The sequence below is a fragment of the Carya illinoinensis genome, chromosome 2, assembly GCF_018687715.1.
Source record: "Carya illinoinensis cultivar Pawnee chromosome 2, C.illinoinensisPawnee_v1, whole genome shotgun sequence".
Taxonomy (NCBI): Eukaryota; Viridiplantae; Streptophyta; class Magnoliopsida; order Fagales; family Juglandaceae; genus Carya; species Carya illinoinensis.
Window position 1 is genome coordinate 8,606,941 of NC_056753.1, and position 16,872 is coordinate 8,623,812.

General features: G+C 33.1%; 2 protein-coding genes and 3 non-coding genes across 6 annotated transcripts; all 5 read right to left on the bottom strand.

Moving 5' to 3' along the window:
* Nucleotides 1–377: 377 nt before the first annotated feature.
* LOC122299927 (myb-related protein 308-like) lies at nt 378–2,183 on the bottom strand. The gene is made up of 2 exons (XM_043110414.1): nt 1,830–2,183; nt 378–1,463 (listed from the first exon to the last, which is right to left on the bottom strand). Exons 1-2 carry the CDS (start codon nt 1,960–1,962, stop codon nt 601–603), a joined length of 996 nt encoding a protein of 331 aa, XP_042966348.1. The 5' UTR covers nt 1,963–2,183; the 3' UTR covers nt 378–600.
* A 2,902-nt stretch (nt 2,184–5,085) lies between these two features.
* Nucleotides 5,086–15,370, bottom strand: LOC122299929 (TATA-box-binding protein-like). Of its 2 annotated transcripts, XM_043110425.1 has the most exons (11): nt 15,121–15,370; nt 14,980–15,014; nt 11,342–11,441; nt 9,989–10,076; nt 9,700–9,771; nt 7,624–7,674; nt 7,127–7,171; nt 6,835–6,927; nt 6,382–6,483; nt 6,213–6,286; nt 5,086–5,399 (listed from the first exon to the last, which is right to left on the bottom strand). In XM_043110425.1, coding segments are annotated over exons 3-11 (606 nt in total). In that variant the 5' UTR covers nt 11,422–11,441; nt 14,980–15,014; nt 15,121–15,370; the 3' UTR covers nt 5,086–5,398. The 2 variants fall into 2 exon arrangements, with proteins under 2 accessions (XP_042966359.1, XP_042966352.1); XM_043110418.1 differs by lacking the exon at nt 14,980–15,014 and having other exon boundaries at nt 15,121–15,369.
* LOC122302110 lies at nt 12,606–12,693 on the bottom strand. Its single transcript, XR_006240353.1, has one exon. It is a non-coding gene; the product is annotated as a small nucleolar RNA SNORD24 (small nucleolar RNA).
* On the bottom strand, nt 13,207–13,285 carry LOC122302069. The gene has a single exon (XR_006240317.1). It is a non-coding gene; the product is annotated as a small nucleolar RNA R12 (small nucleolar RNA).
* On the bottom strand, nt 14,054–14,129 carry LOC122302070. The gene has a single exon (XR_006240318.1). It is a non-coding gene; the product is annotated as a small nucleolar RNA R12 (small nucleolar RNA).
* Nucleotides 15,371–16,872: the final 1,502 nt, after the last annotated feature.

Consider the following 16,872-nt stretch of genomic DNA (forward strand, 5'->3'; position numbering starts at 1 on the left):
TTTTTTAAACATTTCAAAAAAAAAGTATAAATTCATTTAAAAATACTTTCCAAACAATTAAGTAAAAAAATAAATAAGGTTACGTATAATCATTTTTATGTATTTTTTATATATTTTATTAATTTGATTAACTGTATTATTTTTTTTAATACTCAATTTATTATATTGCATGAAAAAATATACAAAATTAATTGTATATAAAATCTTTATTTTCATAAATATATACCTTTTGACAGTGCAAAATGTTGTTCTTTTGCTGCCGATCGATCTTATTTTGCCTCAAAAAACTAATTTTTACAGGGAAAAAACAAAACAAAACTATATGATGAGGCGCCCCAAATACTCATGTGTTTCAGAAGGTAAAACGACAACAAATATATCATCATATATAATAACCACATTCATTAATTATATATTAACAATATCATGAGTTTACGACAGCATAGAAGACGTCAAACCATTACTAAAATAGTGGTTCTCATAACCTAATGATCATCATGGATTAAGCTGTTTTGGAAGGTAGGCACGTGAAATCATGATAAGCATCGACAATATTAATCCAAACTTCCCCTTTTTTTTTTCAATCTTCTCCTTAATTTTTCAGATAACCAAACACGATTCTGCAAAGGCATCTAATTCATGAACATGGTTTTCTTCTGTCTTCAGGAGCTCTAAGTACTCCTCATAAAGCTTCTCTAGAGACTTGTCTCCTGTAGCTAAATTATTAGAGTATTGGCACTGGTCAAAATCTAAGCCATTCATGTCAACAGTACCATGATCTTGATCTTGATCACCACCATCATTAAGAAGGCCAATTACCCCATTAATATTTTCGCCATTTTTGGAATCAAATGACCAAGGATTATCTTCCACTTTTGAACCAAAGCCAATACATGGTGATGATCCTTCTTTAATATTTTCTTGCTTTGAAGTCCCACTACTAGCAGCAGCAGCAGCAGCATTAAATATTGCATTGCGTTGGAAGCTTTGAATCGGTATCATTGAAAGAGAAGTAACCCGTACTGGTTTTGGGAGATGAACCTTTGGCTTCTGTGGCTGATCTACATCTTGAATATTAATATTTGCGATGCTCTTGTACTTCTTGTTCTTGACCACCAGCTTCCTGATGTTGTTCATGTTGCTTTTGTTGTTGTTTTTGTTCTTCTTGCTGATCTTTGATTGATCTTGGAGTACTGGCTCTTCTATGATCAACTTTTTGTGGGTGTTGGGGTCTGTTCCTTGAGCTCTGAGCTTTTTACGGAGATGGGTGTTCCAATAATTCTTAATCTCATTGTCAGTGCGGCCAGGAAGCCTGCCAGCAATAAGGGACCATCGATTGCCAAGAAGGGAATGTAATCGGATAATGAGGTCATCCTCGTCAGGGGTGATATTCCCTCTCTTTATATTTGGTCTTAGGTAATTCATCCATCTTAGTCTGCAGCTCTTTCCACACCTTAGGAGGCCTTGCAAAAACAGAGTTTTTCAGAACATGAAGATCTAAATTATTAAGATATGTAGTCATATTATATAGTAATAAATAGATTTTTTAGATCAATATTGAGAAAATCTGAGAATGAATAGCAGACTAATTCAGGCCAAAACCTAAAAAATGGTCATTTCCAAACCCTCACCACAAAAAAGAAAAAAGGCCATCGAAAAAGGCACTTGTTGGCTGTTTTGCTGATCAATTGCTTGTGTTTCAGGGGGAAGAAAAACAGAGAAATATATATCATCAAGGTTACTGTTATGAAGTTGGATAATATATATATAAGAGGAATATATAATTAAGACAGAATTTAATTCATGACATAATTATATGAATATATTACCAGCCTTTTTGGGCAAAGATCTCCAATGACCTTCACCATGAGCTTGAATATACTTGGTAAGCAATATGTCTTCTCTAGGAGTCCATGGACCTCTATGCAACCCAACCTTTGAACAACATGGAGCCCTTCCCATGATCTCTCTCTCTCTCTCTCTCTCTCTCTCTCTCTCTCTCTCTCTCTCTCTCTCTCTCAGTAATAATATCCCTGCAGCCGTCGTCGACTGCAACTCAAATCATGGGAGGATTGAGGAAGATATATATATATATATATATATATGCACGGGGCCCGGGGTCAAGGGAGCTGCAAACAGAGTGGAGGGATGCTCTATATATCTGGAGAGCACGAAGACTTCAAATCCTTGATACTGAGTTTTATAACTTCAAATATTTAAGATCGGTAGTTTTGAACATGAATAGAATACCGAGTTTAGTACGTGCATGCGTATGGCCAACAACCCTTCTTCCCTATCCGCCCTTCTCCTGCATGGATTCCACATGTCCACGTACTTTTATTAGTAGGGATTCATGCATGCTATGTTCAACATGAAGTAATAATGAGTACTCGGGGTTCTCAGCTTTTTGGTAGCTCCATCTCTACCCTACGACTTTTTACTGAATATTAAGCAAAAGTCAAATTGCATAAATATCATTCAATTAATCAAATCATGATCGATCGAAGTGCCTAACTTTTCTTTGAGACTTCATATAAATAGCACAAGGAAAAAGAAAAATTGGTCTCTATATGGGGAGATGATAATTTATAATGTTATAAATTAATTAATTAATCAATATTCAATATTACAATTTAAACATAAATAGAATATAGTATTTTTATTTATCATATCTACATAACGCATCATATTTTTTTAATATTTTTTTAAAATTAAATGAATTTTTTTACTCATCATCTATACACTATATATTTAATAAAATATATATATATATATATATATATGTAGTGTATGATGTAGAAATGATGGGTAAAATCTTTCAATAGAATTAGCCAATTATGAGATATGTGTTAAGAGAAAATGAACTGACCTGCCAAGATATATACTCCGAACATCGACAAGACCTCTTTTTTCGTCGGTCCATAGCCCGATAAAAATCGGATCGGGTTGCAGCTAGCCTTACAGTACGATGATTTTCCCATGAATTTCATTTGGTTCAAAAATATAAGCATTATCTATAAAAGTAAATAATAAATGATATTTACACTTTTAGGATGTATAAGTCTCGTGCACTCCTATTAAAAAATAGTTAATAAATATAAGATTTATATAAAAAAATTATTATTTTATAATGAATTTTACTTTTTTATAAATAAGTGTACATGGCTTACACACCGTAAGATTGTATTTAACATTATTCTATATAAATGCGGGGCAAGTCCTATAATAGGAAAAAAAAAATTAAGCAAAATTTTATATACATATATATATATATATATATATATAAACTCAAATTTTAAAGAAAATAGACATTTCACAAAAAATCCTAATAACAAAAAAGTTTATCTAATGTTTTAATTAAAAATCTTCCCAAGCTTTTTAGGGAAAATTAATGACTAAAAATAAAAATACTTTATTTATATTCTCCTATGTTTTAAACTTTAAGAGTAAATATTATTTTTCAAAAAATCTCCCTAAGAATTAAAATTTTCTCTATCAAAATATTATATGAAATTAAATTAAATGAGAAATAATGTACCTAAAATATTGAATTGTAGTAAGAATGGTCAAAAGTTGGATTGAAAGCCCCGTTTGGATATGTAGTTAGTCTCATCATCTCATCTTATATTATCTTATCTCATTTCATCTTATCTCAACATCCAAACACTGCTCAAACACAAATACATTTCAATTTCTTTTTCATACTTTTTTATCTAATCATTATTACTTTTTCCAACTTCCATATAAAAGATAAAAGATAATTTAATTTTTTCAAAATCTAAAACAAGAATAACATTAAAAAATTTTATTCTAATAAAATTTTTATTCAACTTTTTCTCTCTTTTTCCAAAATTTAATAAAAATATTAACTAAAATTATTTTACTATTATTTATAAACTATCTTACTATTATTCACAAATTTTTCATCTCATTTAACTATCCAAACGAAGCTTTTAACTTTGTACTTTAACGAGGCTTTAAGCATACGTTTACTACTATCCAGTACACATTATTACCTTCAACCAAATACTGAGATTTATCTCTCGAGGAAAATATTATGTAAATAAGTGCATAATTTTGTGCACATGGCTTATAAATAAGTGCACATGACTCAATTAAGTTTTGTGGTGGGTGTTGGATAAAGTACAAATCAATACAATGGAGGCCTATTATTCCGACCAAACATATATATATATATTTCCTTTCTGCATTATTTATATCTAATAGCTCATTGAATCCAATAGAAATGAACACCCTACGGCATAATAAAAATTCTATATGTAGTTAATTCTACGTTTTCTTTGTGCATTCTACCACTGTAATTAATTGTATCAATATTTTTAATATAAAATAATTTTTTTTAAAAATCACATCAGTGAAATGTACAAAAATTACATGAAAGTAATTATATGTAATAGAACTCACGACATAATTTGTCATTTGTTGTGACATTCAAGCTATCATAAAGAGTAATATTAAATATAATCATAAAATATATAAACACCGTACAGTCTTTTTAAAAAAGAGTAGAATCTACTATTAAAAAACTAATTTTCTTATATGAATTCTATATTTATTCATTTTTTCAAAATAATTACACAATACTTAGACACTCACGATTAAAAATATCATTTCTTTTTATATATACTACTAAAATAATTATTCACTGTCGAATAGGGATGCCAGTTCTATACAATATTATTTTTTAGGGGATGGCATCTTTTTTTATTTTTTAATTTATTTTGTGCTCCAGTATTGTCTAGAGTCTAGACCCAAGATACCTACCAGTCTACTACATGCCTGGCCGGGTTGAGGTATCACAAACCAGTCCAACATATACTGAAGCATAATATAACAACAAATTAAAATTTTGAATTAAATAGTTAGATTTTATTTAAAATTCTATTTTGTGCATTTTCATCCGGCTTTTCTTTTTCCAAGTCAATGTCTCTTTCTTCCCTGTCAGATCTTTTTTGCCAATCTCTTCAGCAATTTCATTGGCCATCATTTTTTGTCCACCTGCAGGACTAAGCTTTATGTCATACGCTAACCTATCTTTTTGTTTTTATCAAATCTTGGAGCCTCTTTCAAGAACCAAAACTGCTGGCATTTATTAGCAAAATAACAACGGCCAAAACAATCACTTTACATTGTAGGTAGTGTTCCACATTTAACGGAAGCATTATTCCCCCTCATTTGAATTTTCACGTTAACATTGCAAATACAGGGTTCTCCCAGCACAACATCTGAATCAAAAAAATTATACTGCACATATCTTTTAACTTAACCGCCTGAGAACAATATTTACAATTCATTCCGGGCTCAGTAGCGGCTCAATTGATAGGGGTATTCCACCTTAGAAACTTCTCTGCAACACAATCTGATTTCTCCTACAAAATCTGCATCAAATGTAACACAGATAGGATTAGTTCACCTTGTTGCTGGACACTATTGCATCCTCACAAACTAGAAAACATGCCAGCATGTCCTGTAAAATCAAAAGGTCTCATCTGTTGTCGGCAGTCATGGCCAAAAATAAATCAATTCCAATGATAGCCAGTTAAACATTTTTTGTTCAGACACAGAGAGAGATGAGCCAGGGACAGGATTCTCCTATCTATACTTCCCTATCCGGACCCTTGGGGAAGTTGAATCCTATCTGTTCAGAGATGAAATCTATACCTTAAACTTATTACAGCAAACAGCAATGTCTAATTGAAACCCATCTATAATCAAGTTGAAAATCTTACACGATCAAAACTATCTTGCAATCCACGGTGCTCCATTTGATGGCCCAGAAGTTTGTGTGAACAGAAAAACAAGTGTAACTACAACCCATGACAACCCCTACAAGTCGAAATATTCCAAATATACTTTTGGCTGTTCATGGCAATTAAACAGAATGACCCGAAAAACCAAATGTTAAACATCCTCTAATTCCTGGCACACACAACTCATCAGGCAATAAGTCAAGGAACATCAAGAACATTCTCATAGGGCATTAATTTAGGAATTCCAGACCATCCCCAGCAAAACTTACAATGCTGAGCCTTTTCCACCCAAACACAACAAATCCAATTTTTTAGGGTATTAAGAATTACGCCTAGTTACTTATCAAAAAAAGAATTACTCCTAGTTAAAAGATACAGAATAGCTCCCATAAATAAGAGTCGAATCTCAACAAAAGCAAATTCAATCAAGTGTTGTCATACCATTGCTGGTTTTTCCTGAACTCTGTAAGAACTGGGTAAATATTCTCAAAAGCCATATATGTCTCTTCTCTCACCTTAAGAATTGAAAATGAAACAATGCTTATTAGGTGACCAACCATAATAGCATACAAAATCAGGAAGGACAACAAAATAAGTCTATTGTCATCACCTTAGCTCCTGTTAAAACAATTTTTCCCGACACGAAGATCAGCAGCACAATCTTTGGTTGTTTCATCCGATAGATCAAACCTGGGAATAGCTCTGGTTCATACTGGCCATCACAATCAAAATACAGTCAGTATGGAAATCACCATTCTCTAAATTTTAAGAAGTTCAAACTACGGTTGAGATTTTGCTAAAGAAAAAGATCTACATAAAACATTTATTTCGAGAAGATCCCGCAATAAGGTAGGTGTGCACAACCCACACTCCAATCATTTATTTAGAGAAGATCCCACAATAAGGTAGGTGTGCACAACCCACAGTACAATGGTCAGGAAGGAGAAGACTCCAATGACTATCTTTCCAGAGAGCACATTCCAAAGATTTATACCTCAAACATAAATAATGACCCAGACATTTCATCAGAAAGAACACAGATGGACACACTGTCATCACTTACACTTGAGAAGGCACCATGGGAATAAGCAAGTCCTTCAAGCCTTATTGGGAATTTAACATCACAAGAACCAACTATGTTCTGAATCTTGAAATCCTACAACAGTGAAAATCATCAGTGTCAAACAAAGAGTAAAGCTTTGTAGCCTAATGAGCTACATATGACGTATCAATCATTTTTATATGAATATAAATGTGTTCATGCTTTGCGTGCATGTGTGTGTGTGTGTGTGTGAGAGAGAGAGAGAGAGAGAGAGAGAGAGAGAGAGAGAGAGAAGTTACACAAAAATTAACACCTTGAACTTAGCTGGAAAACCAAGCTTCTGAATAATTCGAGCATACTGAAAACCAGAGATACCATGTAAGATCGGGGAGAAAAAAAAAAAAAAAGAAAAAAAAAAGGAAAAGAAGAAGAAGAAGAAGAAGGAAGAGATCCTTTAATGTTTAAAAGCAGTATTGATGGCTCCATAAGATCTAGACAATTTTCAGGTTTATGGCGCTGACATTATGAGAAGGCAGTCAATTTTCCTCTCTACGAAGACCAAAATGCAATTGGAGATACTGGTTGGAACTGTCTACCTGTTATGGGTATGGGCATGCATAATTCAACATCCAGTTGTGAAAGAACTTAGGTGGTAATTCGAAGAGCCTAGATATCTGAAAAAGATGGCTGAACTAAAAATTTCAAAGCCAAGCAATGTACAGGGTGCTGGCCAGTCTTCCATATCTTCTAAACATACATCTGAAAAAACCTTGTGCATGTAGCTGGATGCAATTTTAAAGGCTCAATTACCTTCCGTGCTGCCAACTTTGACTGTTGTTCACTCTTAGCTCCAGTACAAACCTAAACATCATGGTAGCATGCCAGTTCTAACAACAGTTAAAACTTTTTATAAAAACAAACTGAAGAAACCAATTATATATTTCTGTTTAAAAGTAGAAAATGCAAATTTTGATTCATTTAATTACAGGAATAGAACCTCATCCATGCACCATAGCTTTACCTCATTTTAAATTCCAATTAAATGGCATACAGAGCTCAACCAACATTATTACTCTGGTACAAATGGATAAGGAAAATGCCTTTCATGATTAGGGAAAATATATACCAAATTTTTGAATTCCGTTTCAGTAACCATTTTGGTTGAGATACTAGAACGAAATATTTCAATACCGGTACGTTTCGAGACAGTCCTTATATGGACAATTATATATATATAGAATGATAAAATAACTACCCCTTTACAATTTTTCCACAACCTTCTAATAAAATAATACTTTTTCAAATATTTATTTTAATTTTCATTTTGATTTGATGTGTTTGCAATTAAAAAACATATATTATTTTATGATAGGTTGTAAATGAATTGTAGTTGGATTGTAAGGCTATCATCTCCCTAAATAATGTTATATATATAAAAATAATTATATATATAAACTATATTCCAAAATACTAAAAAAATTAACAAATTAAATTCTTCAATAATACTTCTTAATCCAAGTCTTTAAAACATACATTTTAGGGAAAAAAAAATGATACGATTATTCATTAAGATGATCTGCTTAATACGCATGTAGGACCCAAGGAAAGAAATTAGGGATTAGATTCATTAAAAAAATTGGGGATAATTTGCCTTCATGAAAGCCTCTGTGGGTAGGTGAAAAAGAAATCAGAAATTATAAGTGTCTCCCTCGTTTGCCTTCATCGTAGCCTGCTAGCTTCTGTGGGTAGTACGTCCCTAACACTTCAAGAAATTTACCAAAATGCCATAACATTCATTCCGGACTGAAATGCATATTCCAGCTGAAATACCAGAATTTGGCCGGAATTGACCGAAATATCCCAAAATGACTGGAATTTGACCCAGAACAGAACACCTAACTAAACTCTACCAGCAACTATTCCGGTGCGGAAAATTCCAGCCATTTCTGCCAGGAATGGAACGAAATTAAAAACCTTGGTATATACAGCAATTGCTATTTTAATCTGATCAATTCATAAAACTAGATTCTAAAGGGTCACAGCTCCAGCTGAATCTCATGAAGTCAAGCTAAAAGATTGTGGCAACCAAAGGAAGCTATAATATCCTATTTAAGTTGCGCCAGCTTTTTTTTTTTTTTTTTTATAGATTCCTTACTTTGGAACCTAGCACTTGACTAATGCAAGTCACTGCCATCCTTTATGCCATAAACACCACCCCCAATTTATACTCAATTCATCCTTCATCAAAGTACCATTGTGGCTTTTTGCATCATTTTTAAGGAATGTAAAGATATTTTTTTATAGGTAAAAATAAAAGGAATGTAAAGAGATTTTAAAAGGAAGGTGGGGGAGAAGTAGAGATGGACAAAAACGAATCCACGGTGGAAGTCTTTCATCAAGAGTTTTTTGTGTGCCAGTTGTGAGTTCGGGGCCTTTATATAAAGTTTATATTGCCCCAAATCTTCATGAATGCAGGATGCTCATTAAATAATACAAAAGTTCCCATGTTCATTTCTACAACTCCAGGCATAGAGATATTGATAATACACAGAGCTAACGGTATGTCAAACTAATAGATAGCAGCTCCTAGACACCTTAAAAGGATCTCTTTAGTTCATCTTAGAGAATGGGTTCAATAATTCTATTTTTGTCTCACTGTAGGTCAGTCATCTGTTCATCTAAAAGGATCCCTTTAGTTCATTAAGGAACCATACTTGTCAAATGTCACGAACAGAGCTAGCAAGAGAACGATATAGAACTAACACCGCACACAAGGCAACAGTAACAACAAAAACGAACCCGGATGGCAATTTAACTTATTAAAAAACAGCGTATGATATAAACTCGAGTTGTAATTTAAAAATGGGTACTATATGCTTTGCTTACCATCTTTCCAGAAGCAAAAATTAAAGCTGTGGTTTTTGGTTCCCTTATCCTCATAATTACAGCAGCAAACCGCTGCAAGAGCATAACAAAACAGAATTTTAAAACCTTTTTTTGATCGGTGATAACAAAATAAAATTTTAAAACTTGCAATACTTCAGGAAACTCATAATTCATTCCCTGCTCCCCCTTGGTTGGGGAAAAAAAGAATCTGCAAGGTAATTTAACAACTCAACCTAAGTGATCAAACAAATGATTAGAGAGACAGAGAGCTACGGCTGCAATGACAAACCTTAGGATTGTATTCAGCATTACGAGCTTGTAATGCAATCAACTTAAGTTCCAACTTGCAGTCCAAATTGACTGTTGACACAATGTTCCTGAAAGGTAAATACCACCTTAATAATCTCTAATGAAATAGTCATAGCAGCACAGTCTCATGTAGTATTCCAGATACTGTGAGGCATTAAATAGGCACAAGCTGATTTCCATATGGAGTGCATCTAGTTGGATTTGAACTATGTACGTGATAACAAGGAACCCAGTTGCGACTAATCCTTTTGGAGTATGGCATGGATGTGGTTAACATCCCCAAATTGTGGTAAATGGTATGAGAACTAACCTATTAACAGCATGTAATGTAGAGGAACTAACCACAACATGAGGACAATTCTAATAAGCCCTACATTTGCACTAGATGGGTGTAAAATACATAGTCAATAAAGAGATCCTAAGTTTGACAAAATCCGAATTATAATGCTAAGGCACAGATCTTAGCTTATCAAAACCTCAATACTACCTCATGCGAGTTTGTGTAAGTGGGTATGTCTTACATGGCTACAGGATCATCTTAAACATACTCCATCTTAAGCAGTCATAGATGATACATTATCAAATAATTCTGATAAAAATACATAAGACGTATGTGCACTCTTTCTTTTTTTTTTTTTTTTTGGTTAAGTATTGAGATTTATCATTTTTTATCAGCACCGGGTGTCCAAAAACAACATCCTGACTAAACCCAGGGGTGCACAGGCCCTCGGCAAAGAGTTAGGGGTTGAAATTTATCATTAAAAGCACAAAAGGTACAATCCCAAGTACACTCTGTAAAAGCTGTCCAGAGGAGTAGAATTTGAGGGAGGGGGGAGAAGAGGGGGGGGGGGGGGGGGGCGGGGGAAGTCTTTAGCTCCTCAATTGTCGCTTGTGGATTCAAAACTACAAGTAATAAAACAATTTTAAGAAAAAAAGGTTCAAATAAATCTGAACTACTGTATTGCAGCAAACCCAGATTTTGTGGACTATGAAGACATTGCATTGTTGTCTTGAATGTCAGACAATGTTCATAGTGGATAGAATTAGAATACACTTAATTATCACAACAATCTGAACAATGACTACCATATCCTCAATTTGTTACACAAGATGCCAATCATAATGACATATAGAAAACATTTCTGGTGTACAAGTGACTGTCATAAAACCTATGAGCCCCATAGCACCATATAGACAGCATCATCCTCTTCGTGGTCTTCCAACACTTGACCTATGTCTGGGTTGTGTTCTCGTGATTACAAGTGAAGCTTAGCCAACTAACCAAACAGAGTAGTCCATATGACCAAAGAATGCATAAAAAATAGGGACTCACTGAAGGGTAGGGATGATCCCAGAAGGATGCTTCTTGAGATCTATGGGTTGGCTCCCTTCCAAGTCTCCTTGTTCCGCCATTCGTTATAGATTTATTTGCTCTATAAAACCACCAAAACAAATTACAAATTGATCACAACCAAAACCCATTTCTAAACCTAGAAAGTTTCACGATAGCAATACATACATCAAACAAGATTTCTATACAATCATCCATACATAAAACAATACTATAAATGAGAGTATTTCATCTTCAAATCAGCTCAGTAAAAGCCATATAACATCTTTTCTGATCCACAAAGTTTTTCCTTAAAAAATTCAAAAGCTTTGTTCAAGTATACAAAATAGTATGAGGTGATGCAGATTTTTAAGGGGAATAAGAAAAAGTATCAAAGCGAAAACTAATTCTGATAAGTAAAAATAATCACGTTGATGTGTGAGTGTGTTGTTGTTTGGGGTTTTTTTTTTTTTTTGGGGGGTGGGGGGGGGGGGGGGGGGGTGGGGGCGGACGACGGGACATGGTAGTCAAGTGGGTATTCATTCTGGGTAGTCAGCATTTAATTTAATAATTAAAAAGAGAATGAAATCTTTAATTAGATGTTATATCATGTCATGGGAGCGAGAAAATCAAAGTAAAGAATCCAGGATCGCCAGTAAAGAAAAGCAGACAATCAGAACCACCAGACCTTCTTCACCTAAACGAGAGAATCCGAAATATTGGACCTTCATTGAAATGGAACTAAACTTGGTTTGGCTTCATCATGTTTGATTATAAGAATCACAGTTCTGTTTTTTTTTTTTTTTTTTTAATAAATATAAGAATCACAGATCTATAGAGGAACCATGTTTAACAAGGTAAAAATTTATCATATTAAAAGTGGGTGTTACTCCAGTACACAAGAAGCATATAAGAGATCCACTCAAGGAGCTGATCAATTGAGGAACACAGAATAGGAGCAGGAAGAATTTTGAAAGATGGTGATTGTAGCGTTTTTTAGAGGCTTCATATGAGACTTGTACTTGAGAGCTAAGAAAGGTGCTCGTTCCAATAGAGAGAGGGGTTGAGAGGTTGTAGAATGATCTGGGAGTTTTTTGGTGCATTATTCATCAGTTGGCTAAGCTCAGTCTTTGTCCTAGTCAAACAATAGATACATAGGAAAATATTTCTAATTTTTTAATAAAAAAATTAGAGTATTTTATAAAATAGAAAATTTTCAGAAACAAGAAACAATTTGATCAAATATGATACAAGTGAAAAGAGAGGAGGCCTCAGAGATCTTGGTGTATAAGAAGCATCACATGTGGATCATTTCCAATCAAGAGTAGCAAATATGATTTCTCACATCACCGGCCTCATACACTTAATCATTCTATCAAAAAAATAAAAAATACAGAAACAATAGGATAGAGTGTTGTCAGAAGTAGCTGCTTATAATATATATCAGGCATTAAAATCAGATAACTCACCACCTTCCAAATAATGTTCACAAATCAAAGTACATTTAAACAAACAAAAAACATGGGAGAGAGCAATAGATGGAAAAAGAATAAGAAAGAATGTATCTGCCTTGTCACCATGAAATCCTACAAACAAGAGAAAGGATAGTCGGAGCTAAAGGCAGAATTACGTGTTTTGTAACAAATACACATAAGAAGGAATCTTCTACATCAATATAGCCTAATGATAGATCCCATGACTCATAGTTCGGACGATCACAGAATTGCAATATTAGGCATACTACCCATTTTTAAATAAACCAAAAGCAAACACACAGGTAAAAGAGAAAAAATCCAGTTATCAAAATAAAAAAAAAAATAAAAATAAAAAAATAAAATAAAAAAAAAAAAGGAAACAATAGTAAATGGTGTTGTCAGACGTAGCTGCTTATGATATCATGTATTACAGATCAGTGGGAATCCGTCTGATTCTTTTCATCATCCAACATCATACAAACACCTCCACCTTCCAAATAATCTTTACAAACCGAAGTATATTCAAATAAAAAGAGAGAATTTATTTGCCTTGTCACCGTGAATTCCTTATGAATGGGAGAAAGGATAGTCGAAGCTAACGGCAGAATTAGATGTTTTGTAACAAATAAATGTAAGAAGAAAAATTATACTTAAATATAGACTAACGATAGATTCTATGACTCATAGTTCTGATGATCACAGAATTGCAATATTAGGCGTACCACCTATCTTCATAAATAAAACACAAAAAGCAAACAAGCAAGTAAAAAAGAAAAACTTCAGTCATAAAAAAATTAAAAAAAAAAAGGGGAAACAACAGGAAATGGTGCCATTTTCTCAAAGTAACTACTTGAGATATTATGTATTAAAAATCAGTTGGAATCCGTCTAATTCTTTTCATCATCAACGTCATATACACCCCTCCGCCTTCCAAATAATAATGAGGTGGGAGAAGAATAAGAAAGAGAATGTATCTGCCTTGTCACCGTGAGATCCTATGAAGGGAGAAAGGATAGTCGGAGCTAAAGGCAGAATTACATGTTTTGGAACAAATACACGTAATTAGAAAAATTCTGCTTCAATATAGCCTAACGATAGATTCTATGATTCATATTTCTGATTATCACAGAATTGCAATATTAGGCATACCACCTATCTTTATAAATAAACCGCAAAAATCAAACAGGCAAGTAAAAAAGAAAAAATTCAGTCATAAAGAAAATGAAACAATAGGAAATGACGTTCTCAGAAGTTGCTACTTAATCGTGTATTAAAAAATCAGTTGGAATCCGTCTAATTCATTTCATCATCCAACATGATATATGCACCTTCACCTTCCAAATAATATTGACAGACCAAAGTATAGTTAAATACACAAAAAAACACAACAGGGATGAAGAGATGGGAGAAGAATAAGAAAGAGAATGTATCTGCCTTGACACCATGATATCCTAGGATCAATAGAAAGGATAGGCAGAATGACGTGTTTCAGAAAGAATACACGTAAGAAGAAAAAGTCTACTTCAATATAATAACCTAACGACAGATTCCATGATTCATACTTCTGTTGATTACACAATTGCAGTATTAGGCGTACCACCTATCTTACAAATAAACCACAAAGAAAACAATTAGGTACAAAATAAAAAATAAAGCGACAAGGATAAAACACTTGGGTGAAAACTTAAGGGGGGTTTCAGAGCCAATCTAAGCATAGGATACACGCAGCGTCAAGAAATAAATGGCAATGTTTTGTGCTCGTTCTATAGAAGCAAAAATCACCCGTAAAGCCTATGAAAACCTATCAACGTAGGGTGTTTTTCAGAGCCAATTCAAGCATAGGACGCGGGCAGCACTAGGGGAAAAAAGGATACCTTGTGCTCCTTTTATGGAAGCACAAGAAATAATCAATAAAGACTCTGAAAACATATCATATTACATTCTTTTCAAATGTACAGATCCATAACCTTTTAAAAAAACAAGTATAGTGCATCATAACTTCGAACGGCACATGCAATTAAGAATAAGTACAAAGGTGAAACATGAAACCCACCAAAGTAATGGGCCTCATGTTGTCTATTATCCCCATAGAGGATAGAAATAACATAACTAAAAGTGCAGATTTCTTTAGTGCCGAACAGAACCTGAAAGCTTGGAAAGAAATACCCTTATATTATAGCGGGCTCTGACAGGCAACAGGACTTGGAGGTCGCCGAAATTTCATAAAGAAAAGAACAAGCGAAGCCAAAATAAAGCCATGACCCGGAGAGTGAAGAAGCATACGATGATTCTTGAAACAAAAGTTACCTTCTTTATATACAAGGAGATCCCTGATTACAACTTGGCGACGGAGGGGCACAAAAGGTATAGAGTGGGAAAGCCAGCGTCGAACGTAAGCGAGACGGTGCCAACGGAGAGCGGGCGGCTGTGAGATGGCGACTTGACGAGAGACGGAAAGAGGGCAACAAAGGAGGAGCGGGGGTTGATAATTTCGGGATTGGGGGACAGACTACAGAGGACTAGGGTTTTTATTGTTTCCAAATTATGAGCAGTGATGGGCTTGCAACCCAATCACAGTCAATTTACAATTTTTTATAAATTAATATTTTCTAAACATTTAAATTTTTAACTAATTATTAGCGAGATTTCCCGGATCTGATCGTTGTGATTCCTTTTTATTTTGCTAACATCCAAGCCGGCCCCATTGCATTCAAAATAACTCTTATTTAGTTCTTCAGTTTAGATTGGATGAGATGAGATGGGATAAAAAAAAAATTTTAATAATAATAAAATTTTTTAATTAAAATGATAAGAAATAATTTATAAAAAAATATTTAAATAATAAAATAAGATGAGATAGTTTTACTTTTTAAGATTTGAAAAATATGTAAATTCCACGATTTGGACAATATCCATTCGTTTGAGATTTTGCATTGTTAGCTTAATGTTCACGTACTATTCCTAGCAGTTTTGTACTATTTACTATCAATTTTACACTATTTTATGAACTATTTATTTTAGTGAATATTTTCAAAATTTAGATATGAAATACACTATTTGGATAGGCAAAACCTCTGTATTGTACTGCTTCATACGAGATAAAAGGCTAACCAAACCGAGCCTAAATCTTTTTTATAAATGTTTTAGTTAGGGAAGGATTCTATAAAAATAAAACTGTAATATGATATAAATGAAATAAAAAAAATTATAGTTACAATCGTTAGTGCGTAAGTGTCACGCAATCATTTCAAAAAAAAGTTAATAAATATGAGACTCACATGAAAAAAATTAATTTTTTAATAGTAGATCTCACTTTTTCAAAATAACTGCACAATATTTATACATTTCATGACTATATATAGCATTACTCAATGATCTATTACGTCGGATTATAAAATTATTTTTATTGTAAAATAGGTTTAATATATTATATAAAGTCATGACATTTGATGAGTTTGATTTTATAGAATGTCTTTATGACTGTAATACTTCTTAATTTTTTTAATATGTTTATAAAAAATAAAATCAATTTTTAACTTAATAAAAAAAATAAGAGGGCTACTCCTGGCGTCTTATCATCAAATACAAATGAATGAAGAGAATTATCATCAATCGATATTGATTGTTTAGTGAAAACAAAGGATACCTTACTTTTTTTTTAAGGGAAATAGTCATCATTCATGAATTATAAAAACTTATATACATGACCGGATACATTATATTATTTCTTTTTGTGATTAGTTTGATCTTCACTATTATTGATAGTCTCTACAAACAAATGTCTAAGAGACAATACTCTTTGCCTAAACAGAAACTTAACCTCACCCTTCATAGAAAGATATGACTCAACCTCTATAGAAAAACGTCCAAGAAACGAACTATTTTTTATTTTAATTAACAATATGGAAACCAAAAAGAAAATCAGTAAGATAGATGCGAAAAATGAGGGATTGCAATTTGGACCAACTCCAGTAAACTTAAGAATCTATGACGGCTCGTGAAGGCAACACACATGTCTCTTTTCAACCATAAATGTCAGATTTAAAAGGTTTAATGGTG

Coding starts and splice junctions, on each gene's coding strand:
- LOC122299927 (XM_043110414.1), bottom strand. CDS start 1,962: ATGGGAAGGGCTCCATGTTGTTCAAAGGTTGGGTTGCATAGAGGTCCA. Junction 1,464..1,829: donor ATCTTTGCCCAAAAAGGCTG/GTAATATATTCA, acceptor TGTTTTTGCAAG/GCCTCCTAAGGTGTGGAAAG.
- LOC122299929 (XM_043110425.1), bottom strand. CDS start 11,421: ATGGCGGAACAAGGAGACTTGGAAGGGAGCCAACCCATAGATCTCAAG. Junction 10,077..11,341: donor GGGATCATCCCTACCCTTCA/GTGAGTCCCTAT, acceptor TTTACCTTTCAG/GAACATTGTGTCAACAGTCA. Junction 9,772..9,988: donor ATGCTGAATACAATCCTAAG/GTTTGTCATTGC, acceptor ATGCTCTTGCAG/CGGTTTGCTGCTGTAATTAT.